At 40.3% G+C, this 25981-nt stretch overlaps 2 protein-coding genes across 3 annotated transcripts in view; both read left to right on the top strand.

Moving 5' to 3' along the window:
* Positions 1 to 25981, top strand: part of RGS20 (regulator of G protein signaling 20) — a 141294-nt gene that overhangs the window by 31238 nt on the left and 84075 nt on the right. The window contains exon 2 of one of the 2 annotated variants that reach the window (XM_036738981.1): positions 22129 to 22488. In XM_036738981.1, the coding sequence (XP_036594876.1) occupies positions 22129 to 22488 (360 nt within the window). Of the gene's footprint in view, positions 1 to 22128; positions 22489 to 24411; positions 24517 to 25981 lie in introns of those variants that run through there. The other variant, XM_036738987.1, reaches the window with a different exon arrangement.
* LOC118831603 (glyceraldehyde-3-phosphate dehydrogenase-like) lies at positions 11373 to 11762 on the top strand. Its single transcript, XM_036738996.1, has one exon. It carries the CDS (start codon positions 11445 to 11447, stop codon positions 11760 to 11762), a length of 318 nt encoding a protein of 105 aa, XP_036594891.1. The 5' UTR covers positions 11373 to 11444.

The raw sequence follows: 25981 nt of genomic DNA on the forward strand, positions 1-25981 counted from the left end.
TTTGATCTTCAACTTGAAAAGGTTGGGAACCACTGATTTAGCTGGCTGAAAATATTAGTCCCACTTACTTTGCACCAATCAATTTGTATGTGAAGCACTGACCTCCATTTTGGGTACCATATTTTAAGAGATGTTAACAAACTAGAGGGAAGAGTGAACAAAATAGGGACAAGTCTGGACACCGCATCATATGGAGTATGGCTTAAGAAACTGGAGATATATGACCTGTACTAAAAGAGGGAACTGGGGGTCATGAAAGTGGTTTCCAAATATTTTGAGATTCTTTTTAAAAAATTAATTTTATTTATATCTTTTGGTTTTATGTTACCTACATTTCCAAACATGTCTCTCCCAGAGAGGGATTCCTTGTACATTCCTTATAACGGTGAATTTATAGAAGAAAAAAATTCAGCAAAACTAACTAATATATTAATTGTACATGGCATTATATTAAATGTTCTACAACCATAGTCTCCCACCTCTGCAAAGAGGGGTAGATGCTTTTTTATTTCTCTTCTTTGGTGCCAAAGTTAGCCATAATTTTTCACTGCATGCAGTTTTGATTAATTTGTTGTTTCTTTTCATTCACTTTCTTGTAGTCTTTGTGTATATTGTTTTCCTGGTTCTACTTACTTCACTTTGCATCAGTTCATATAAGTCTTTTAATGCTTTCCTATATGCGTTATAGTCATAATTTCTTACAGAACAGTTATAATTCATTACATTGATGAATCATACTGTATGCAGCCATTCTGCAATCAATGAGCATCTGCTTTGTTCTATTTATCTATTACTATAAGAGATGCTGCTACAAATACTTTGGTGTATGTCTTAATTCCAGTTTTTTGTTAAACTTTTCCTATAAATTCAAAATCTCTGGTGATCTGCAGGATACATCCTGAAAGCAACAGTTACTATAATCTTAGTGTTGAGAAGGATCAGAGGAGTCATGTAGTCTGACACTCCACCACCATTTTGTAGATGATGGAACTGAAACCAAAAGAGGTTGAATTGTACAGGGTTACATTGTAAATTCGTGGCAGAGCCAAGGCTAGCACCTCGATCTTTTGACTGTCGATTATCTGGCCTTTCCACTATACCATGGTGATTTTAGAAAAAAAATTTCAATCTGGACTGGGCCCTAAATAGGTATACATTCATGCCAAGATCAAAACACACCTCTACCCAAACTCTAAAAATAAAATATAAAAAGTCCTTCAACGGTAACTTTAAATAAAAAACAAGACAGTCCTACAGCTCTCAAAGAAACAGACCACCAACTGTAAAACCTGCTGCCCATCTGACTGGTTGATGGGCAGTTCTTTTTAACCAAGCCCTAATACTGAAAGACCTTAAGGTGCTTTCCTCATCATTGGCCACCAACAAACATCCGTACAGAGTCAAATCTCAGTAATGCTAGCCTGCTGCAAACACGAAGCCCAGTCCGTTCTGAACCACTGCAAAGGCTGCAGAGTCTAAAGACCACCAAAGATCAGGCACAAAATGTCTCTCTTAGAAAGGTAAATAGACTTTATTTTGAGCAATGTCTTGTCCATTCCTCATAGCTTGTATATTGATCTTATTTTCTGTAGATGGGAAACTAACAACAGTGAACAAGCAACAACAATCATAGCATTTATATTGCCCTCAAAGGTTTGGAAAATGCTTTACAAATATTATCTTATTCTATCCTCTCACTGATCCCAGGTGGTAACTGACAATATTAGTGATAACAACGATGATGGCTAGCATTTATATAGCACTTACTATGTGCCAGGCACTGTGCTAAGTGCTTTACAAGTATTATCTCATTTGATCCTCACAACAGCCCTGGGAAGTAGGTGCTATTATTATTATTATCTCCATTGTACAGATGAGGAAACTGAGGTAAACAGGTTAAGTGATTTGTCCAGGGTCACACAGCTAGTAAGGGTCTGAGGCTGAATTTGAACTCAGGTCTTCCTGACTCCAGGCCCAGCACTCTATCCACTGCACTATCTAGCTGCCTAAGATCATTAGGGACAGCTCATGTACAGTTTCCACCAGGAAGACCGGGCAAGTTTCCCCTCTACATAGGATCTGATTCTGCCATCGACTCTCACAAATGTTCACTGACTTTGATGGAAGCCTTGCACATAGAGCAGTGAAAGGGTCAACCATAAGCTGCTTTATACCCATTTAAATCTGAGGAGTGGTTGGACATACTGCGGGAAAATCAATGATCCTAATTTAAGTGTCCATTAAATGACTAAGGAGACAATGTTGTCCCTGTTTTAGAAATTCCCAGCATAAAACATTTTCTACTCTTTCATCTTTAACTAACAATAATGACTGATGATGATGGTGGTGATGATGACATAAGTAATGGTGATGGTGGTAACAATCATAATGAGGATAAACAATGAAATCTCCAAATAGCAGAAGTGCAATTGTGATTATCTAAAAGGACCTCATCTCTTTGGAAATGACAGTAAATCTAAGATACCAGCTCTAGTAAAAGAATATTTGTCTTAAAAACATTGTATTTTCTTAACCGTAAATGTAGTTTACATATAGACTGTCCAGTACTTGTATTTGAAAGTGAAGTATATGCTTTTTATGTAGACTAGCATAAGCAATGTCCTAATAGACTTCTTACTGCATTTTGTATATTTATACACATTGTAATTATATGTACTAAGAGCCATCTGTGGAATAAAAGGAAGCACACTAGATAGTAAGTCCTGGGTTCAAGTCCAATCTCCATTAATGGAGAGCAGTGGGTCCCTGGGCAAGTCTTTTATCTCTCTGTGTCCCAGACTCCTCGTTTGCAAAATGGAGATGATAATACTTATACTACCTCCATCAAATGCTCATCTGAAAAATCAAATAAAAACTATATATAAAGCACCATTTAAATACACGAATGTGCTGGTAAATGCTTGACAGGTTCTCTGGGGGCAAGTGTATGCAGGACATACTTTAAAGTTTAATCTGCATTATTAATGGGCAGCTAGGTGGCACAGTGGATACAGCTCCAGACCTAGAGTCAGGAAGACTCATCTTCCTGAGTTCAGATCTGGCTGTAAACACTTAACAGCTGTGTGATCCTGGGCAAGTCACTTAACCCTATTTGCTTCACTTCCTCATCTGCAAAATGAGCTGGAGAAGGAAAAGACAAACCATTGTAGGAACACCAAGAAAAAGAAAACCTCAGATGAGTCTAACAGAACTGAACAGCAACAACAAAGCATTATTAACATTTTTCACCATCATTTCCTAAAGCCTTAACAATCGACAGAACAAAGAAACCGAAGCCTGATTTGCACACTGTTTGCTAATTTCCAAAGTGTGAATACTCACATTGAATGTTTAACAACTGGCTCTCCCCAGCCAGTATGAGCTGAACCAAGCACACTCTTATGCTGTTGTTCCTACTACTAATGATGATGATATTTACAGTATACACTGAGTAAATACCTTAGGTGGTTAGATGGAGGGAAAAAAGGATGTTCCTAGAGTCTGGCTCTCCTAGTGCTTAAATTACTTTCCAGTTGTAAATGAGACACTTTTCAAGTGTCCTTTATTAGTCCTTTTAAACCAAAAGAAGACCAAAGAAATCCAGTTTCCTACCTTCAGATTCTTCTGAAAATTCTGGTCAGGTGATTGCTTCCTAGCACTACAAAGGTCCCTAAATCAAATTAAGGGTTTAAATGATCAATTTGGTTATTGATTTCAGTTAAATTAATTTAATAATTGCCAAATCCTCATTTCATTCAATAAATTGGAATTCTCCTAGTAGTCAAAAAGAGTAATGCAATTCCTCAGGTACCTGCCTTTTTCTAAAATTGGAAGATGCTCCACACGGCATAGCATGTATCCATTACCTACTTGTAGCTGTTTGGAACTTAAGAGACTTTCACAAAAGAGAGACAATGGCCAGTGGTGCTAAAAACAATAGGGCTGGGTTACTAATATGTTTTAATGTACACAGAGAAAGGCGTAAGGCCCAATTTGAGATACTCAGGGACATGGGGAAGCAAGGACCAAGGGAAGAGGGTTCTGGGCAAACAATGTGACCTTCGCTTGAATCCCTCAGTTACCTGTCAATCACCAAATGGGGGAGTGTACATTCAGACCTCAGTCACCAGAGGAGCACCTCCTGTATAGTAATCACCAGACAAGGAAGGAGAAGGAAGGCAGCTGAAGACAGCAAAAGGTCATTCTCAGAATCTCTTTGTGCTTTGCTCTCCTTATTTTTAAAATGAAGTGGTTAGCTTGTCTGATCTTAAGGGGTCCTTCCAACTCCATATCTATGATTCTTTAACCCTATAATTTGATACACATAGATGATGCTAAGCTCTCAGCAGTCCTCCTACTTCAGAATGGGGATGTCTGGATTCTGTCCTCTAGACCAGAATAGTTCAAAATACTAGAATAACCTACACACTAAAGAAGTCAGCCAAGAGCAGCCCACAAATTAAACAAATGATTAACTTGGGGTCTATGAAGTTGCTTTAAAAATATTTTGATAACTGTATTTCAATATAATTGTTTTCCATTGTAATCCTATGGGCTTTTAAAAAAAAATTTATGCATTTAAAAACATTATTTCAACAAGGGTTTCACAGGCTTCACAAGTCGGACAAAGGGATCCATAACACAGAAGTTAAAAGAACCCCGGCCTTAGAGCAATAAAGAAGCAGGTAGGAACTACGTGTTTTTGAAGAAGAGGTAAGGTCTCTAGCAGGCATATCTAGTTGGTTATCTGTCTCTGATGTTAAAGGGAATTTGCTGCCATGGTTTGGGTTCTCTACTTAGACTAAGCTGAAAACAGCACGGGGCTGGAGATTTCTAGCATTGAAGATTCAAGATATGGAATGCTCCCCCCAAAAGGAGTAGGCTTAGGAGTGCCACAAGAGGATGAAATATGTTTATACCAAAGATAGCCCATTGCACACAAACCTTAAAGGACAATAGAGGCACCCTTAGCCCACAAAAAAAAACCAACCCCCCCCAAAAAACACACAAGAGTTGTTGATATTTTGCCATCACAAAATGGTACAATAGTTAAGACTTTGAAGGGTCCTTAGGGACCTGCTGGTTCATCCCCTTCATTTTACAGATGAGAAACAGAGTAGCCTAGGAGTGGTAAAAATCTGTATCATGTACTATCCAATGATGTCAGGGAACTAAAATCATATTTCTCAGAACAATATTGTTATGAAATGAGCCATAATAAAATTTAAATTCCTGGAATTGTTCATTCTTTGTAAGAAAAAAACATGACCTAAATTTTTTTCAAAAAAGCTTTACAAAATGATTTGTGGTCATAAGTGGGGTAATATATATATATATATATATATATATATATATATATATATATATATGCACACACACACACACACACACACATACATATACATACACATATACATATACATATACATATACATATATATGTATGTGTGTGTGTGTGTACAAATTAACCAGATATTTATTCTTTACTTTATATAGAGATTATTTTATTAAGACAGTATATGGGTGGGGCAGAGCTAAGATGGAGGCTAGAAAACAGGGACTCGCTTAAGCTCTACCCCAAACACCTATAAAAAATGGCTCTGAACAAATTCTAGAGCTACAGAACCCACGAAATAACAGAGTGAAGCAGATCTCCAGCCTAGGACTTCATTGATGGTCACTGGGAAGGGTCTATCGCATTGTACTGGGAGCAGAATGCAGCCCAGCATGGACCACACCGGGGAACAACCAGGCTAGGAATGGATTGGGTGGAGCAGGTCTTGGGGCCATGAATCACTGAACTATAGCTGTTGCCAGACTTCTCAACCCACAAATGCCAAAGACAACTTAGCAGGTCAGTGGGAAAACTGCTAAATCTAGGTGAGAGAAGTGCATGGTCCAGCCCCAGCCCTGGGGTGGCAGAGGTGGCAGGAAGTTCCTGCAGTTGCTTCCAGAGCTCCAGCAGAGGCTGCTTCCAGCCCCAGGCCCACCCAGTGGGAGCAATCAAGTGGCAGATCAGAGTGGGAGTGCAGGGATTGCTTTGCTGCACAGAAGCAGGGTTCTCTTGCTTTGCCCTGCTTGGATCTGGGTCACGGTCCTGGTTGGCGGTTCTTGGGCGAGGAGGAGCACTGGTGTGGCAGAGCTTGCTGTGTAGAAATAGCTTTGAAAACAACGGTGCAAGACCCCTGAAGCTTTAGACAAAGCACTCTTCACTCTGAAGGCAGTCATACCCTGACAAAAAGCTGAAGGATCAAGTAGTTGGCTGGGAACATGAGCAACCAGTAGAAAAGGACTCAGACTATAAAATCTTTTTTTGGTGACAAAGAAGATCAAAACATACAGCCAGGAGAAGTCAACAAAGTCAAAGAACCTACATCAAAAGCCTCCAAGAAAACTATGAATTGGTCTCAGTCCACAGAAGAGCTCAAAAAAAGATTTGGAAAAGCAAGTAACAGAAGTAGAGGAAAAATTGGGAAGAGTAATGAGAGTGATACAAGAAAATCATGAAAAACAAGTCAATGACTTGCTAAAGGAGATCCCAAAAAATAACGAAGAAAATAACAGCTTAAAAAATAGACTAACCCGAATGACAAAAGAGCTCCAAAAAGCCAATGAGGAGAAGAATGCCTTAAAAGGCAGAATTAGCCAAATGGAAAAGGAGGTCCAAAAGACCACTGAAGAAAATACTACCTTAAAAATTAGAATGGAGCAAGTGGAAGCTAGTGACTTTATGAGAAATCAAGAAATTATAAAACAGAACCAAAAGAATGAAAAAATAGAAAACAATGTGAAATATCTCATTGGAAAAACCACTGACCTGGAGAATCGATTCAGGAGAGGTAATTTTAAAATTATTGGGCTACCTAAAAGCCACGATCAAAACAAGAGCCTAGACATCATCTTTCAAGAAATTATCAAGGAAAACTGCCCTGATATTCTAGAACCAGAGGGTAAAATAGAAATTGAAAGAATCTACCCATTGCCTCTTGAAAAAGATCCCCAAAAGAAAACTCCTAGGAATGTTGTTGCCAAATTCCAGAGTTCCGAGGTCAAGGAGAAAATATTGCAAGCAGCCAGAAAGAAACAATTTGAGTATTGTGGAAACACAATCAGGATAACACAAGATCTAGCAACTTCTACATTAAGGGATCGAAGGCCTTGCAATATGATATTCTGGAGGTCAATTGAGGCAGGATTAAAACTAAGAATACCCAGCAAGATTGAGTATCATGCTCCAAGGCAAAATATGGATTTTCAATAAAATAGAGGACTTTCAAGCTTTCTCAGTGAAAAGACCAGAGCTGAATAGAAAATTTGACTTTCAAATACAAGAATCAAAAGAAGAATGAAAAGGTAATCACAAGGGATTTACTAAAGTCGAACTGTTTTGTTTATATTCTTACATGGAAAGATGATATTTGTAACTCATGAGACCTCTCTCAGTATTAGAGTAGTTGAAGGGAATATGTATGCATACATACATACATATATGTGTGTGTGTGTGTGTGTGTGTGTGTGTATATATATATATATATATATATATATATATAGAGAGAGAGAGAGAGAGAGAGAGAGAGAGAGAGACAGGGGGCTCAGGGTGAGTTAAATATGAAGGGATGAGATCTAAAAAACAAACAAACAAATGAATGAATACAATTAATGGGTGAGAAAAGAATATATTGGGAAAAGAAGAAAGGGAGAGATAGAATGGGGTAAATTATGTCACATAAAAGTGGCAAGAAAAAGCAGTTCTATTGGAAGAGAAGAGGGGGCAGGTGACAGGGAATGAGTAAATCTTGCTCTCATTGGATTTGACTTAAGGAGGGAATGACATACACACTCAATGGGGTATCTTACCCTACAGGAAAGTAGAGGGGAAGGGGATATGAGAGGAGAGATGAAAGGAGGGAGGGCAGATAGGGGGAGGAGGTAGTCAAAAGCAAATGCTTTTGAAAAGGGACAGGGTCAAGGGAGAAAGCTGAATAAAGGGGGACAGTATAGGTTGGAGGGAAATATAGTAAGTATTTCACAACATGACTGTTATGGAAGTGTTTTGCATAATGATACATATGTGGCTTATGTTGAATTGCTTGCCTTCTCAAGGAGGGTGGGTGGGGAAGGAAGAAAGGAAAGAATTTGGAACTCAAAGTTCTAAAAACAAATGCTAAAAAAAAAAGTTGTTTTTACATATAACTGGGAAATAAGATATAAAAGCAATGGGGTATAGAATTCTATCTTGCCCTACAAGAAAGTAAGGGGAAAAGGGATGAGGGGGAGTGGAGTGACAGAAGGGAGGACAGACTGGGGAAAGGGGCAATCAGAATATATGCCATCTTGGGGTGGAGGGAGGGTAGAAATGGGGATAAAATTTGTAACTCAAAATCTTGTAGAGATCAATGCTGAAAACTTAAAAATATTAAATAATAAAACAATAAAATTTTTTAAAAAGACAGTATATAGGGAACTTGGTCTCTACATGCTAATATCCAAATTAAGGGCTGATGAATTTCATGGATAGGTATCAGTGCAATTAGCAAGAATGTAAAACTCTGTTAAAGTAACTAGAAAAAACATATTACAACCCTGAAGGAGTATGTATGTATGTATAGGGACTGGGAGGAGAGGGATGCTTTCCCATCAAGAGTCAAAAACTTTCTCTTATGTTATTGAGCATTTAAGCACCCATAACATAAAGGAACATTGTGATACCAATTAGGGAAGACACTAGGAAAATAAGACACAATCCCTACCCTCTGGAATTTATAATTGACCCTTGGGTCTGAGACCCTGGGGCATTAACCACTAGATAAGATTAGCTAGCTCACCCAAGTCTCTTAGTGAGTATCAACCACCATCCTCCTAGCCCTCCCACTTTGAATCCTTGGGGAAGCTATATTCTTATCAGCTCCTAAATCATGCAAGGCTCCAGTGCTGGCCTGCTCTCAATTTTCCTAATTCTGCTAGAAGAATAGGCAGGTCAAAGCTCAGAGTGACTAAGTGGGCTTATTGCTAAAGTAGCTATGATCTGCGTGAAAAAAGTACAAAGGTAATGTTTTATCAGAGCTAGAAAGACAGAGCCTAATAATTGCTTCCTTCCTTCCCACCTTCCTTCCTTTTTCTTTCTCTTTAACTAATATACATTTTATGTGTGTAATAAATATGTGTGTGTGTATATATATACATATATATACATATGTATATCACATGTATATGTATTATGTACACAAAAGGAACCAAAGTTTTCTTCATATGTAAAGCTAAGTAGGAAGTAAAAAGAACAAAGAAGGGATAGGGATGCTGTTAAAAGTGGATGATTTTAGTGGATGACAGAGGAAAAGTAGAACTACTTAATTTCTATTTTGCTTCTATTTTTTTTTCTTTCAAGGAGAAAGATCTACAGCCTGGAAAAGAGAAAACAAAAATGGTTAAGAGAGAATTGGGTAGGGGCAGCTAGGTGGTGCAGTGAGTAGAGCACTGGCCCTGGAGTCAGGAGGACCTGAGTTCAAATCCAGCTTCAGACATTTGACACACTTACTAGCTGTATGACCTTGGGCAAGTCACTTAGCCCCAATTTCCCTGCCCCCTCCCCCAAAAAAAGCATAAATAGCATGCTTTTGACAGTTTTTCAGATGACACAAAGCTGGGAATGATGACTGATGTGTTGGTTGATAGACTTGTAATTTAAGAAGCTCTCAACAGATTAGACCAGCAGATCTTACCCTTGGGGGTTTCAGGACCCCTTTATAACTCTTAAAAATGATTGAGGACCCTAACGAGGCTGTGTGTAGGTTATATCTGTCAATATTTACCATATCAAATGGTATTAAAATAAAATTGATAATTTAAAAATATGTATTTAATTATTAAAACAATGATAAATACATTACATATTAATGTAAATAACATATTTTATTAAAAATAACTATATTTCCAAAGCAAAACAAAAATCAGTGAGGAGAATGGTATTATTTCATATACTTTTGCAATCTCTTTAACGACTGGCTGTATTCTCATATCTGTTTCTCCATTCAATTTGTTGCAATATATTGTTTTTATGGAAGTATATTAAGAAAATCTAGCCTTACACAGATATGTATTTGGAAAAGACAGAAGTATTTGAATGGGCAAATAACACATTAGTATTATTATGAAAATAGTTTTGACCTTGTAGATCCCTTAAAAGAATCTCAGCAACTCCCAGGGCTCCTTGGGCTACCTTTGGACTACTATATCTACTGATAGAGACTTAATAAAATGAAATGTAATATAGTTGTGTGGGATGGATTTTACGAATCCAAGAATTAAAAACAGAGGCATCTCAAGGTGAAAGTAGAAAGGAAAATTTATTACGATCCCGCGGGAAAGGGCAACCCAGACATCAAAAGGACTGGGGGTCCTCTCAGTGTCAGAGCACACTGGACACAGAAAATTGGGGTGTTAATATAGGTCCCTAACCACAATTCCCCCTCCCAACCTCACCTTCCCACCATTCTTATCCCATTCTCCAATCAATCTGAAGTGATAAATCTATCTTAATGACAATAACAATGAACAAATGGTTTGGTTATCTGTGATAGGCAGAAGCCAGTTGTTGGTTACCTCATCTTCACATCTGCGGCAAACTAGCCTTTCCCATCACCAATACATCTGTGACGGATATCCCCAGCACCCTTACACCTTGTCTCCCATCATTCATACCTAACTGGTCTTGCACGTCTACATTGCACCTGGATTTCTGGCTTTTCATCCATTTTTCTGCTGAGCTGAGGGTCCCTTATCCTGGGGTCAATGCACAGGGGGTGAGCATCCTGTGTCCTCTCCTTACTTTCAGAGGATTTTATGGTTGCTGACTTATTCACCTCAACCCTTCCTTCTTTCAGTCCTCTCACCATTAGGTAAATACACAGGATGAGAGCATCCTGTGTCCTGTTCTTAACCTCAGGGGCCTTACGGTCACTAGTTTAGTTTATGGAGGGGAAAACATCTAAGTAGAGAAATGGCTTTACAGAAAGGAAAATATCTAAGTAGAGAAATGGGACTCACTATCCTACTTATTTCCATTTATCTAATTTATTCCTTTTTATGAGAGGTCTTCACTCGTCCCACACATAGTTAAATGTAAAGTCCTGTACATAGGGTAAAAAAAATCAGCTGTTCAAATATGGAAAGAGAACAATATTTTAAGGGGTTTTAATGGATAGAAAATTTAGTTGAGTCAGCTGTACCACTTTTTAAATACTTCTAAGATCCATATTTTCATTAGTATGGGTAACCCCTCCACTGATACAGATAACTTAGGGGGTAGTTTTTGAGAATATTGTGTCCAGTAAAATTTATCACCCTGTAGCCAACTTGGAGATAAACCTTCCATCATCCCTGCTTCCACTGGTGCTGCTAAGACTGTAGGCAAGGTCATATCTGAGCTGAATGGGAAGCTCACAGACATGGCTTTCCATGTCCCTACTCCCAATGTATCTGTTGTGGATCTGAGCTGCCAGCTGGAGAAGCCTGCCAAATATGATGATATCAAGAAAGTGGTGAAGCAAACATCAGAGGGACCTTTGAAGGGTATCTTGGGCTACACAGAGGACCAGGTTGTATCCTGTGACTTTAACAGCAACACCCACTCTTCTACCTTTGATGCTGGTACTGATATTGCCCTCAATGACCAATTTTTCAAGCTCATTTCTTGGTATGACAATAAGTATGGTTATAGCAACTATGTAGTAGACTTCATGGTCAACATGGCCTCCAAGGAGTAAAGTGGAAATCCATGAACCTTCATCCCCAGCCAAAAAAAGATCTATCACTGGGGAGCCTACATTCCTAACCTACATTCCTATACTGGGGATCTATATCCCATTCACATGTTTGTCCCAAAGCCCCGCTATAGTAGGGGGGAGAAGCCTAGAGTCCTGTATTGTGTACCATTAATAAAGTCACCACATTCAGTGCAAAAGAAGAAAAAAACAAAAAAAAAAACCAAAAAACCCAAGTAGAGCTGTCTCAAAATTGGATGGACTGCTGCATAAGCTGATGAGTTCTGGTATTAGAAACGTTCAAGTGGAGGTTGGATGATCACTTATCTATGTTGTTGAATGGTCGAGTTGGCAGAGTGCTGGTTTTTTTTTTTAAATCTCACAACCAAAGACAATAATTATGATTCCCTTACAGTACTCATAATGAACACAAGCAAATAGATCACCATAAAGATAATTGCAGCTCATGCATAGGATCTTTTGCATAGAATGAAGAAGCAGAAAAATCCTAAAAAAAGCTAGTCTTAGTTAACATACACTTTGCATTGTAAAGGTGGACATAATAAAGGATCCTGAAAAATATTTTAAAATCTTCACACCTGTACTATGACCATCGCCTCCAAAAACAGAATAAAGCCTTAGGACTTGCTGAGCACTGAACATCACAATGATGAAATTGAACAAAGGGTTAATGACTGGTCACTGATACAGGAGTCATTTCAAAATCAGTTGTCTGTATGTAGATCATTTACTGGTTGGAGCACAAATAAAAAATAAGCATCATATTAAGGAGAAAAACTAAAGATGAAAAGACATTGTGTGTAATTATTATAGCAGTTCTATCAAAACTTATTTGAATTATGAAAAAAATAGGAAGTAGACAAAAGACATGGAGTTATTGCTGTTTCTTAGAGATCTTTAGTTCATGCAAAGTGGTTACCATGATTAGGAAGTTGAAAGAGATCAGAAAATGCTTTAGCCAACAAACATAGTCTTCAAACATATTTTTATTTCCTTGCCAAGCAGATAGATATGGCAGTCAAGGGTTTATCATACAATGTCTTGCAAAATGCTGCAGAGGAGAATGAGAGATGTTGCTGTACTGTCTAACAATAAATGAAAAGTAGTTGAGGACAAAACATAGATACAATTTGGCATGAGATCCATAAGTCAGATTATTCTTAGATGAAATCTTGAAACTGGAAGGGCAACAAATGGACGTAAAATGAAGCTGATTTACCATTATTTATTTGGTGAGTTAGCTTCCTCAGTATTCACAAGGGAGTGATTACAACTGCTATCCAATGTGCTGTGTTAATAAATGACAAGGGTACTCAGAAAAGAAGTTGGGAGAAATGTCTGCATTTGACCAAAAACATTCAGAAGAAATATAAACTGGTGGTGACATAGTTTTAAAGGGGTTTTGAGACAGATTTTAAAGATATATCAAAGAAGGGAAGGATTCAAAAGAATGTTAAAGATCCCAAACTTTTATTTTTAAAGGCTACTTTTATTTTTAAGAGCAACTACTGACTTGATAATTTATGTTACTTGTCACCTCTATAAAATCTTTATGGTCTATTCTCTAGACATTAAAAATATAAATAAATAATATTTGAAGGAAGAGGTTTAGGAAGTGCTACCTGTATACTTTCACAGTACAGTAAGAAAGATCATTTAAAATAGTCATATTCAGATAGGCCATTGTTGGTGGAGCTGTGAACTAATCCAACCATCCTGAAAAGCAATTTGCAATGATGCTTTTTAAAAAAATGATCAAAATGTCCATACCTTTTGACCTAGAGTATATACCCCACAGAGGTCAAGGATCTAAAGAAAGTTTCTATATGCATGAAAATATTCATACCAGCATTTTTTAGGGGTAGCAAAGAATGGGAAATGAAGTAAGTGCCCATCAACTTGGGAATGGATAAACAAATTGTAATGCATGAATCTAATGGAATATTATTGCCCTATAAGAAAAAAATTAATATGAAGAATTCAGAGAAGCATGGGAATCCAAAACAAAATCCAAAACAAAACCATTAAAACAATATACATAATTACATAATAATATAAATACAAAGAACAAAAACACTTCTAAATAACATGTAATTATATGACCAAGGTTGATCTTGGAGAGAAGTTGAGAAAATATGCCTCCTTCCCTGTAATGCAGAGGTAGGATGTTGAATATTACCTATACCATAGATATAGTTTAGTATAGCATAGACATAGTTGATATGTAGGTTAGTTTTCCTAAACTGATTTTTTTCCCTTTTTGATTATAAAATCTTTGTTGCAAGAGATGTCTCATTGAGTAGGGAAAGGAGGAAATATTTATTCTAAAATGAAAGTGATACAACTACAAAAGGCATAAATAAAAGTAAGATAATTTTTTAAAAAATATTTGCACCTTCACTGAGATGACTGAGAAAATAAAATAACTTTAATGTACATATTTCATTAATTGTTTGACTTCAAAAATAACCTCAATTTATAATTGAAATTATGTATTCTGTTTAGCTTATTTGTTATCATTTCCCATTTCCTATAAACTCACAGACAGTTAAATATGAAGGGACTTTAGATATCCTCTAACCTAACACTCTCATTTTGTAAATGAGGAAACTGAAGCTCTTGATCACACAGCAACCAATGTGTCTGAAAATATGCGTTGAGAAATTTTACCTTACATTAGCTGGCAATGATCAAAGATAGAAATGGCAAGAGAGGGGTGGTAGAAAGACAGGCACACTATTACAAAGTTAGTAGGGCTATGAATTGGTGTAACAATTCTAAGGAAAAAATAGAATTATGTCAGATAAGTGAATAAACTATCCATACGCGAGGGGCGGAGCCAAGATGGTGGCTGGTAAGCAGGGACTGGCATGAGCTCCATACCGAGTCCCTCCAAAAACCTATAAAAAATGGCTCTGAACCAATCCTAGAATAGCAGAACCCACAAAACAGCAGAGGGAAGCAGGGCTCCAGCCCAGGACAGCCTGGATGGTCTCTGGGTGAGGTCTATCCCACACGGAGCTGGGAGCTGGGAGCTGGGAGCTGGGAACGGAGTGGAGCAGAGCCCAGCCTGAGCGGTGTGGACCAACCAGACCAGCAACCGGGCAGAGCATGCCCTAGTGCCCTGAATCAGTGAGCTGCGGCAGTTATGAGACTTCTCAACCCACAAACACCAAAGACTGCTGAGAAGGTTAGTGGGAAAAGCTACGGGAGTGAAAGGAGTTCGAGGTTCGGCTTCCAGCCCCGGGGGCAGCGGAGGTGGGGCAGCCAAGGCTGTTGTTGCTTCCAGTCCCAGGCCCAGCTGGTGGGAGGAATTAAGTGGCGGATTAGAGCAGGAGTGCACAGCCTGCTGAAGATCTGAGCCCAGTCCGGGTTGGGGGTTCTTGGGGAAGGAGCAGTGCTGGTGTGGCAGAGCTGGCACATCCCCCCCAAACGTGGAACATAGAACTCTCTAGTCTACAAGCAGTCATACCCCACTGAAAAACTCAAAGGTCAATTTAGTTGGCTGGGAATATGGCCAGGCAGCGAAAACGCACCAAGATTCAGTCTCAGACTTTGGATTCTTTCTTTGCTGACAAAGAAGACCAAAACATACAGACAGAAGAAGTCAATAAAGTGCAAGAGCCTACACCAAAAGCCTCCAAGAAAAACATGAACTGGTCCCAGGCCATGGAAGAGCTCAAAAAGGATTTGGAAAAGCAAGTTAGAGAAGTAGAGGAAAAATTGGCAAGAGAAATGAGAAGGATGCGAGAAAACCATGAAAAACAAGTCAATGACTTGCTAAAGGAGACCCAAAAAAATAATGAAAAATACACTGAAGAAAACAACACCTTAAAAAACAGACTAACTCAAATGGCAAAAGAGCTCCAAAAAGCCAATGAGGAGAAGAATGCCTTGAAAGGCAGAATTAGCCAAATGGAAAAGGAGGTCCAAAAGACCACTGAAGAAAATACTACTTCAAAAATTAGATTGGAGCAAGTGGAAGCTAGTGACTTTATGAGAAATCAAGATATTATAAAACAGAACCAAAGGAATGAAAAAATGGAAGACAATGTGAAATATCTCATTGGAAAAACCACTGACCTGGAAAATAGATCCAGGAGAGATAATTGAAAAATTATTGGACTACCTGAAAGCCATGATCAAAAAAAGAGCCTAGATATCATCTTTCAAGAAATTATCAAGGAGAACTGCCCTGATATTCTAGAGCCACAGGGCAAAATAGAAATTGAAAGAATCCATCGATCGCCTCCTCAAATAGATCCCAAAAAGAAATCTCCCAGGAATATTGTCGCCAAATTCCAGAGCTCCCAGATCAAGGAGAAAATACTGCAAGCAAGAAAGAAACAATTTGAGTATTGTGGAAACCCAATCAGAATAACCCAAGATCTGGCAGCCTCTACATTAAGAGATCAAAGGGCTTGGAATATGATATTCTGGAGGTCAATGGAGCTAGGATTAAAACTTAGAATCACCTACCCAGCAAAACTGAGTATCATGCTCCAAGGCAAAATATGGATTTTCAATAAAATAGAGGACTTTCAAGCTTTCTCAGTGAAAAGACGAGAACTGAATAGAAAATTTGACTTTCAAACACAAGAATCAAGAGAAGCATGAAAAGGTAATCAAAAAAAAGAACAAGAAAAAGAAATTGCAAGGGACTTACTAAAGTTGAACTGTTTTGTTGACACTCCTACATGGAAAGATGACAAGTATGATTCATGAGACCTCAGTATTAGGGTAGCTGAAGGGAATATGCATACATATATGTCTATGTACATGTATGGGTGAACGTGTATGTATGTATATATCTATGAGAGAGAGTTGAGGGTGAGTTGAAGATGAAGGGAAGATATCTAAAAGAAATAAAATCAAATTAAGGGATGAGAGAGGAACATACTTAGAGAGGGAGATAAGGAGAGATAGAATGGGGTGGATTATCTAGCATAAAGGTGGTAAGAGGAAGCAGTTCTGTGGGAGGAGGGGAGAGGGAAGGTGAGGGGGGAATGAGTGAACCTTGCTCTCTTCAGATTTGGCCTAAGGAGGGAATACCATACATACCCAATTGGGAATCTTACCCCACAGGAAAGAAGAGGGAAGAAGATAAAAAAAAAATGGGGGGGGATGATGGAGGGGACGGCTGATGGGGGTGGAGGTAGTCAAAAACAAACACTTTTGAAAGGGGACAGGGTCAAGGGAGAAAATTGAATAAAGGGGGATGGGTTGGGAAGGAGCTAAATATAGTAAGTCTTTCACAACATGAGTATTGTGGAAGGGTTATACATAGTGATACACATGTGGCCTATGTTGAATTGCTTGACTTCTTAGGGAGGGTGGGTGGGAAGGGAAGAGGGGAGAGAATTTGGAACTCAAAGTTTTAAAAACAGATGTTCAAAAACAAAAAAAAATGTTTTTACATGCAACTAGAAAATAAAATACACAGGCAATGGGGCGTAGAAATTCATCTTGCCCTACAAGAAAGGAAAGGAAAGGAAAGGGGGATGGGAGGGGAGTGGGGTGACAGAGGGGAGGGCTGACTGGGGAACAGGGCAACCAGAATATATGCCATCTTGGAGTTGGGGAAGGGTAGAAATGGGGAGAAAATTTGTAATTCAAAGTCTTGTGAAAATCAATGCTGAAAACTAATACGTTAAATAAATAAAAAAATAGAAAAAAAAGCTATATTGGCATAGTCCAAATAGGACCAATGAACCAAAAAAAAAAACTTTAAAAATAAATTAATTAAAAAAAAAAGACTATCTATACGCTGTGACCTAGGGGTCTTGCTGGAGGGCATATACTCAAAGGAGGTGAAAGATAAGAAGGAAGCAAGGTCCCAGATATTAAGGAATATTCAAAGCTGTTTATTTTTCTAGCAGCAAATAACTGAAAACAAAATGTTGTCTAATTATTGGTGGATGGCTGAACAAATCATGATATATGAATTTAATGGTATACTTATTATACCATAAGAATTTGTGAATATGGTGAATTTAGAGAATGATGCAAAGATTTGTATGAATGGATGCAGAGTGAAGAAAGCAGAAACAGGAGAATATGTGCAGTAACTTCAATGATATAAATGAAGAGTTATAATTAGCAATCCTGGCTCCCAGAACATCACCAAAATCAGGAGAGGCAAGCAGCAGGAACTGATCCTTCAAGTCAACTTTTTAATACATATTCAATTAGAAGTGGAAAGAGAACCTAGGAAATTACCCCATAGAGAGGAAATAAAGTCCAAGACACCTTGAGGATATTTTGGGGGAAGCTACATCTAGCAGAAGGGAATAGGGTAGGGCAATTGGGGGGGGCGGGGAGAAGGACAGATCACATTGTAGGCGAGAACAGGTAGAAGCCCACCATCTGGTAGTTTTCAATTTTAATTGCTGACTAGGTGCTAACCTCAGTTATTTCTTGGCTGCTGAAAGACTGTACACTCTAAATTTAAATGACCTGGCAAAAAGTCCCCACATCCCATCCTAGTGAAGACCTGTGTAGCTGGAATAATAAAAGGCAGCTGGACTTAGTTTAAAAGCAATGACCAATATTCCAGAAGACAAATATAGCTAGGGTGTGGGAGGAGACTACAGATACAATGCCACAGATTCATCAGACCTGTAAGAGGCAATCACTGGTGTTGGTTTGGCTTTGCTCAACTGTTTTCTTTGTTACCAGGGAGAGTTCTGTGTGAGGAAAGTTTATTGGAAAATATCAGTGGGGTAAGGAATAAGGGTATCAATAAAGTCTTAAAAGTAAATAAAAGAAAAATGATTTGCTTTGCAAGGGACCATTATTATCTAGATTCTTCAGTTTCAGAAAATAAATTCAGGATTGTAGTTCAAAATACAAACGATGGGGTGGGAGGATTTAAATGAATAAGATAGTTATAAAAGTGAGGAAGTAAAATGTCTCCTAATATTTATTAAGCTCATAGTTCAAAAAAATAAGAGACTATTTTCTGAAAGGAAATTGAATCTCAAGTTCCCTTCTACCTTTAAGCATGTGATATGTATTACATTTCTGAAAGTACACAGAAATATTTAGCAAAGAGATACCTTAATTATGCTGTAGTCCTTCATGTCTGGGTAATGTTTATGACCTAAATCATAATTTGATATTTGCTTTTTAGAAGGTAATAATTTTGAAGCTGCTAGTATTGACTTTTCAGTATTTGCATAGACAATGGATGTAAAGAAATACCTAGCCTGCATAAAGGGATTGAGTATACTATTGTAAAAAAAAACAATGTATTTCATTAGAATGATGGTTATTTAGATCAGAGCAAGTGATTGACCATTTTTCTAGTGTCCTGTGGGGTTAGTACTGTCAGAAATCAATTGTGGCTACTTTATGTAGTTAATCTTGTTGAAGGTCCCCAAATAAAACCAATATTCAAGAAAATGGGGTCCTGGACTGATCACAGTCAGGCCCAGTTGATGGCTTTTCTCAGATCAGATGTCGTGGCACTGAAGATAGTAGGTGATGATGCCTTTGTAAGTAAAAGAGAAGAAAATCAATGGATTTCAGAAGCCCAAACTTATAATCCTACATACCACCACTAATGCATGGAGCCAATCCCAGCCAAGTTTCTCTTGACTTTGTAGACTAGAATGAAGCAAGTCACAACAGCCAAGAAGCTATTGATCGGAGAACAGAACCCAAACCTGGGGTTGGGTTGGGGGTGGGGGAGTTGTCTTTGTATAGGAGTAGTGTAGAAGTGACATCTGGAAGGGAAAGTGAAGGCAAGAATTTTTTCAAAATTCCTTTGGGTTTCTTGTTGTTGGAGTTATCACTTTTTTGGAATTTTTTCTGGAAATATATTTAAAATCTCCCTCTAACTTTTTTCTATCACTTCTTCCACAACAAGAGACTATATGGAAGCAAGAGAATGAAGCAAAAAGCCTAATGAAGCATGAAGGGGAGGAGGGAAGACTAGGAAGTGTGAAGGCAGGGTGGGGTAGGGGGGAAGCGTGTTGGCTTTTCAGATTCACATGTTCACAAACCTGCTAATGTGTTGGAAAGGGTATTGTAGTAGATTTTCAATATCAATAAAAACCCTTTTCTACTCTGTTTGACTCCTATCAATATGGAGAGAGTCAGACACATGTAGAAGTTCTAATAAGGCTCATTAAGAAAGGAATAAATGAGCTGCTAAAGAAGCTTCTGCTCTTATCTAAAAAGCAGAGGTTGCCTGGGGATTGTTCCAGTCCTTTACTCTACTTCCTTAGCTTAAGAGCACTCCAAGCCTCTCACACCCCCAGCTTGAAAGGAGCCCTTCACATCAAGGCTAAATCCAGGCTTGCCAATTCTGGTCTGATTAGAGGTTTCTCAGCATTTTCCCATCACCCAAACTGAGAGGGGAAAGCTTTGCTGCTAAGCAACCGCACGACTCCCAGGAGCTCGAGGAATAGAAGCTTTCCCTATGGTTCACGGATCTGACACTCAAACATTCAGATCTGCTCTATAATTAGCCCTTGATAGGGCTAAGTCCACCTGCTCAGCTGTGTCAGTAACTCACTACTGTAAACGACTTCAGGAACACCTGATGTCTCCAAAATGCAGTTCTCCTTCCTCTTCTTCAATATAACTATAGGTTTTATTTTGGTTTTGCTTTCTTATTTGGAAATACTGCTATATGTGCAGACTTTTAAAAAAAACCTACTACAAACTTCAGACCTCCTCTAGTGGACTCTGGGCACCTAGCTAATCTGGCACCAGCCCACCTCAATTCCAAACAAACCAAAACATGGTATGGAATCGGGAGAAGTGGGAAGTGAAAAGGAGAGAAGAATCTGAAGATGAAAATATTAGAAAACATCAGCATTCTCTAGGAAAAGCTGACGAAGGAAAGTTAAACAGTAGAAACTTTCTCAGTACTAAAACTGTGATCAACTAAGCCTCTGCCAGCAGGTCACTTAGCACAGGCCCCGCATACAAACTAAGTCAGACTAATTCACCAACAGTGAGTGCTCCACGGGTTCTCAGAAAAGGGCCTCATGAATGAGAAGCCGTTGCTAGGTTTCCTTCCTCCCTTCACCATTTTCTCCTCCCTCCCAATTCTCTTCAAGACTTTTTAAACCAAAAGAAATAGCCCAAAGACCCCTAGCTTTGCCGAATTTGCAAACAAGGATATACATACACAGTCCTAGTATGAGCCCTGTACCGTGGAAGGTTTCAGGACCCTGGAGAGCGGCAATGCCCCCTTAATGTTTGACCTACGTAGCCCCAGGGCGCTTGGCACCCTGCTATCTTACAGTCAGAGAGTAAAGCATGGGCACACGAGCCATTCTTTTCTTTCTGCTCCATATCCCCTCCATTTCACGTTTGTTTACCAATGGCTTTGGACACAGATGACCTTAGTTTAATTCCTGGTTCCTTCATTTACTTTCTAAATAGACTAGGTTCCTTTCAGCTCTTTTTTTTCACCTTTCACCTTCATTTTGCTAGACAGAGTAAGGCTGGGCTGGATTTCCTGATCTACATCTATATTTTCACCAACAGTTCACACAGTTTATTAACCACAGGAAAACAAATGCAGTTTTTTTTTTGGTTTGGGTTTTTTTTTGGGGGGGGGGGGCGCTGTATCTGTTTATATGTGTGGATGGCTTCTTTTGAATTTCTACAGACATGGGTAGCCTGATAAGCCTTCCTCTCAGGAATCTTCTAAATAAAATACTTGCCAATGCTGAGGCCCTCCCCCAGACCACCTAAGAAAGCAGCAAACAGTGATCAGAAAGGCCAATGATTCAATATGTTCAGAGCATGCCATGGTGAGGAGAGGCCTATTTTGTTTGTGCAGGATTTTTAGCGACAGCCCCAGCTGTGAGGCAAGTTCAGACCTCGATAATCAGGTCTCTTTTCTGTATACTACCACAAAAGCAGAGCCAGGAAACCCTTTGGTTGCCAAGACTAGTCTGTGAGGTTGGTCTTTATTACTCTAGCAGGGCTATTATCATGGAAGTGTTTCCTACATGTCTATTCCTATGGAGCCAGGTTGACCATTGCCAAGACACCCTAAGGGTCATACATTCAGCATAGAGAAAAGGTTGAACAAACAACAGTATGTTCTTCGATCTTCAAGAACTGAGTTGTGAACAGACTTGTAGAAACACTGGAAAACTAAAAGAGGATAGAAAGGATAAAAAACAAAACAAAACAAAACAACCTAATGTTAGCTTTACCCTTTTTCCCTCCTCAGAAAAAAAGAACTACAGTGCTATAGGGAAAGGAAATCTCTGGTTGCAAGCTGGCTTGACTGTGGCTGGAACCCATAGTAATGGTGTGTTTGTTTTGTGTTTTCTTTCCTCATTCCCACCCCCACTCCCACTGCCCTCGCCCTGCACAGCAACCTCCAGACCCCTCTGCTGCCCCGAAAGCTGCCAGACTCCTTTTTAGCCTGCTCTCTGGCTTCGCTCGCTTCTTTTCTCATCTTCTTCAGCAACCCTCACTTCAGGCTCACAGGCGTAGTCCTGACTTTCCCCCTCTGCTTCCTGCTCTGCCAGCTGCCGCCCTCACTCGCTGCTGCCCAGTTTCTGCAGGGCCCCTTCTCTCTTGGGGGGAGGCAGCAGCTCCAGGTCGTTTCAGAGTCTTGCTCTGGACAGCCCTGGCTCTGCCCATCCGCAAATCTTGGGAAAGTCCGCCAAGCTCCACATGGAAAGACGCACGGCTGGGGAAAGAGGATGGGACTACTTGGCAATCCTCGTCCGTCCCTGTGAGTACCGCTCTTCTCAACCACGTTCCTTTACTATTACCAAATGATCTTAGCCTAATCTCACTCCCAGACTGCACCGACGCCAGCCTACAATTGCCCAACCCAATCTCAATTTTTCAAAAACTTGGCTAGTTCCCACCTGTACAGTAAGAGAAGGGAACCAACAGAAGCAACAGCGGGAACATTTGGGGAAACTAGGACTAACTATAGCCCAAGTAATTTAGTAATTGATGGATAGAAACGTCTCCAACATCTCTATTTTTCCATGGACAGATTCGAAGTTATTTTCCCTGATGCATTTCCTGTCTTTAGTTCCCCTCAAAAGCTGACAGTTAGCATTGCTATTCCTATGATCTGCTTTTAAAAAAGTTCTTCCTCCTCTTCCTTCTCTTCCTCCTCCTCCTCCTTCTTTTTCTTCTCTCATCTCTTCTGTCTCCCTCTTTCCACACCCCTAGTTTCCCTATCTGTCTTTCTGTCACCAGGGCTCCTGAGAAATGGGAGGAAATGACGTGATGTTATTCATATGTCAGGTCAGTTTACAGATTCAGAAAAATATTATTTAGTACTTCTAGGTCCAGCACAAAGCCCCCAAGCGTACACAGCTACTGATCTCCAAATGTGAACTCTCTCAATTGGAAGATGCCTCATTTCCTTTCCAGCTTCTTTACTGTTTCCTTTCCAGGACCAATGCTGTTTTTGCAGGTGTGGGTGGGGAAAAGAGTTTTCCTTATAACCTCAGGACGACAATGTTTCTCCCAAAACGGTACTCTGGTTCGTCTCTCATGTGTCTCAGGAGATGATGAAAGAACCCTCTCTCGATAGGATCTGTCTGGGGTCTGGTTTCTAGGGTTAGACACAAAAGAAAGATAAATGTTAGCCTTTCTTTCTGACCTTGGGTTGGATTCAAGAGAAGAGCAGGCTCAGCTCGATTCTATAAGAAAAGAGATGGCAGTGATTAAAGGGCAGAAGTGGGGGGCGTCAGAACAGGGCAATGTGTCCCTGAACTAAGGAAGACGTAGGATGTAACCCTTTACACAGAAGTGCATTCTGGAAATTTTTTTTTAATGTAGTTTTTTTTTTTAATTCTAAACATGCAGAGCCTTCGCCCCGACTCCCTTCCGACCCACACTCCACACCCCAGTAGTTCACTTACCACACTTAACAGTACATAAGCACGGTCCCATATATTCTTGCATACACACACGCACACAGAATGCTTTGTCCCACCCACCCACCCCATTCCTCCCTCACAGATGTGGCTCTGCGAACTCCATCTGTACATCGCCTATCGTTGGAGTAAACACTTCCAGTATTTCATAATCCAAAGAGCTTTGGGTGAAGCATGAGTGGGGGAGGAGAGAAGGAACAACACAAGACAACACTAAGCACCTCCGCTCTTTTTCCTTTGGCTTGTCAAATTACAGCTGTGCTCAGCTTCCGCGGGGGAAATGAGGCTGCTGTCCAGGGACTGGGTGAGGAAGGGAGCTGTTGTTACCCGCTGTCCTTTCCGAGGGGATACTTTTATTCAGTCTCCCTGGTGTTCACGGTTCACTTCTCATTTACTCCAATCTAACCCACGCCTCCTCCCTGTTTTATGCAGCCGCCCGTTGCCGCTGCCTCTGTGTTTGCCTCCGGCTCCCCACCCTAGCAGCAGCAACCCCAGCAGCAGCAGCAGCAGCAGCAGGAGACGCTGGAAGCAGAGCCTGGGAAGCCCAGATAGTTAACTGTCAGGGAGTAGGATTAACTTCAGCGAGGACCTTTATTTATTTTTGTTTGTAGTCAGAAAGGAAGGGAGTAGAGAGTAGGAGTAAAAAGGTGGGACCGGGAGGAGGCAATGGAGTGAGTGGGATAGCCGCTGTAGTAAGAATAACAATCATCAATATTAAAAAAATAAAAAATAAAAAAGCTGGGGGACGCATGCGCATGGCTGGCGAGCCGCCGTCCCTGGGTGAGGAGCCCGCAGCTAACCGATCTGAGCAAGGCAAAGATTTCCATCTGTCTCCCGGTACTGATGGTGAAATTGTAAGTACGGAACGCCTCTAACCCCTGCTCTCTTGCTCCGCCACCGCCAAGCCCCTTACCTGCCTTACCTTCCCCTCCCTAAAGTTGCAGAACAAAGTGGACTAGCTGCGGGGTGGGGAAGTTCTCAGAGCTGAGACTGGCGGAGGCGGTGGTAGGGGGGTAGGGGTTTTCGGCTTTATTTTCTCTGTTGGGGGCAAAAGGGGAGAAGCATCTTGCCGCTTTTCTTTGTAGAATACATCCTCCCTTTTTTTCCCCACAAGGAAGGCACTTTTTTTCCGGTAAAAGAGGTGTGCGGCGTCAAGGGGTCATTCTTTCCGTCCTTTACTTTCCACCATTCATTTTTAAGTGCTCGGGTTTGAGTTTTTTTTTTTTTTTTTTTTTTTATGAATTGAAAGTCTGTGGGATGGCGGGGGGAGGGAGGAGTGTCATCACATCGATTATTTGTGTGGGTCTAGCTAGCGATTGCAGAATTAAAGTGACTCTAGCCTAAGTGGATGACTAGGAAGGAGATGGAATGGTGAGGGGACCCGAATAGCTTTACATTTAAACTGCAAACTGCGTTTTAATAAACTAAAGGACATTCCAGGAGCCCAGAAGGGATGAAAACGATTCTCGAGCCTGACAGTCAATGGGGGTGGGAGAGCTTAGGTGCAACTGTTAGTAAGAAAAACCAAAACAACAACAACCCCCGGAAGAATAAATTTTGTCTCTTCTGGAGAAGATTGTACCCTGGAGTGGGGGTGGTGGAGGAGTAGGAAGCAGATCGGAAAAGTGATGGAAGAAGTTAGATGCCTCTGGTTTCAGGTATTCTAAGGAGGACGGGAGTCAGCTGTTGCATTTTCAGAGAGCTCTACTTCAGGTCTCTAAGGAGTGAAAATCTAAGAACGTTAATAAACTGAGCCCTCCCAGACGTGTGGGACTGGGGAGTTCCGGCAACTCCTCCTTGAACAAACCCATGAGTTATTAGCCTTCCACACCCCTCAGCTGGAAGATCCAGGAGCTGGAAAAGAGCTACCAGCGGAGCTGGAGGAAGTTTGTAACTGTCAGGTGTAGGAGCTGCGGAGAGATGGCAGCCACTGGCATGAGGGGAGCGGGAATGGGGGCTCCCACCCCCAAGGGGCAGAAGTGGAGTCTACAATGCAGGAGCCTGTGACCACATTCTCCCCTGGGAAGAGTGCCACCCCACCCCCACAACTGTGTGAAACAGACAAGAGAGCCCCAGGGACGCCATCCCCAAAAGCTTTAGGGTTGGGGAGTGGGAGGAGGGGGAGACAGATGATGAGTGGGTTTTCGGAATTCAGAAGAGAAAGAAGGCTGATCCAGAGACGTCCGGTAGGAGAGAGTCTTCCACCAGGAAAGCAGAGACAAAAGTGAAAAAGAGGGGGCGGCTAGCGTTCTAATATGAACCCTTTAGCTGAAAGACAGGCAGCGGGGAAGATTATGGAAGGGGGTGGCGGGGGACGGT

This window comes from Trichosurus vulpecula, chromosome 1 (assembly GCF_011100635.1).
Source record: "Trichosurus vulpecula isolate mTriVul1 chromosome 1, mTriVul1.pri, whole genome shotgun sequence".
Taxonomy (NCBI): domain Eukaryota; kingdom Metazoa; phylum Chordata; class Mammalia; order Diprotodontia; family Phalangeridae; genus Trichosurus; species Trichosurus vulpecula.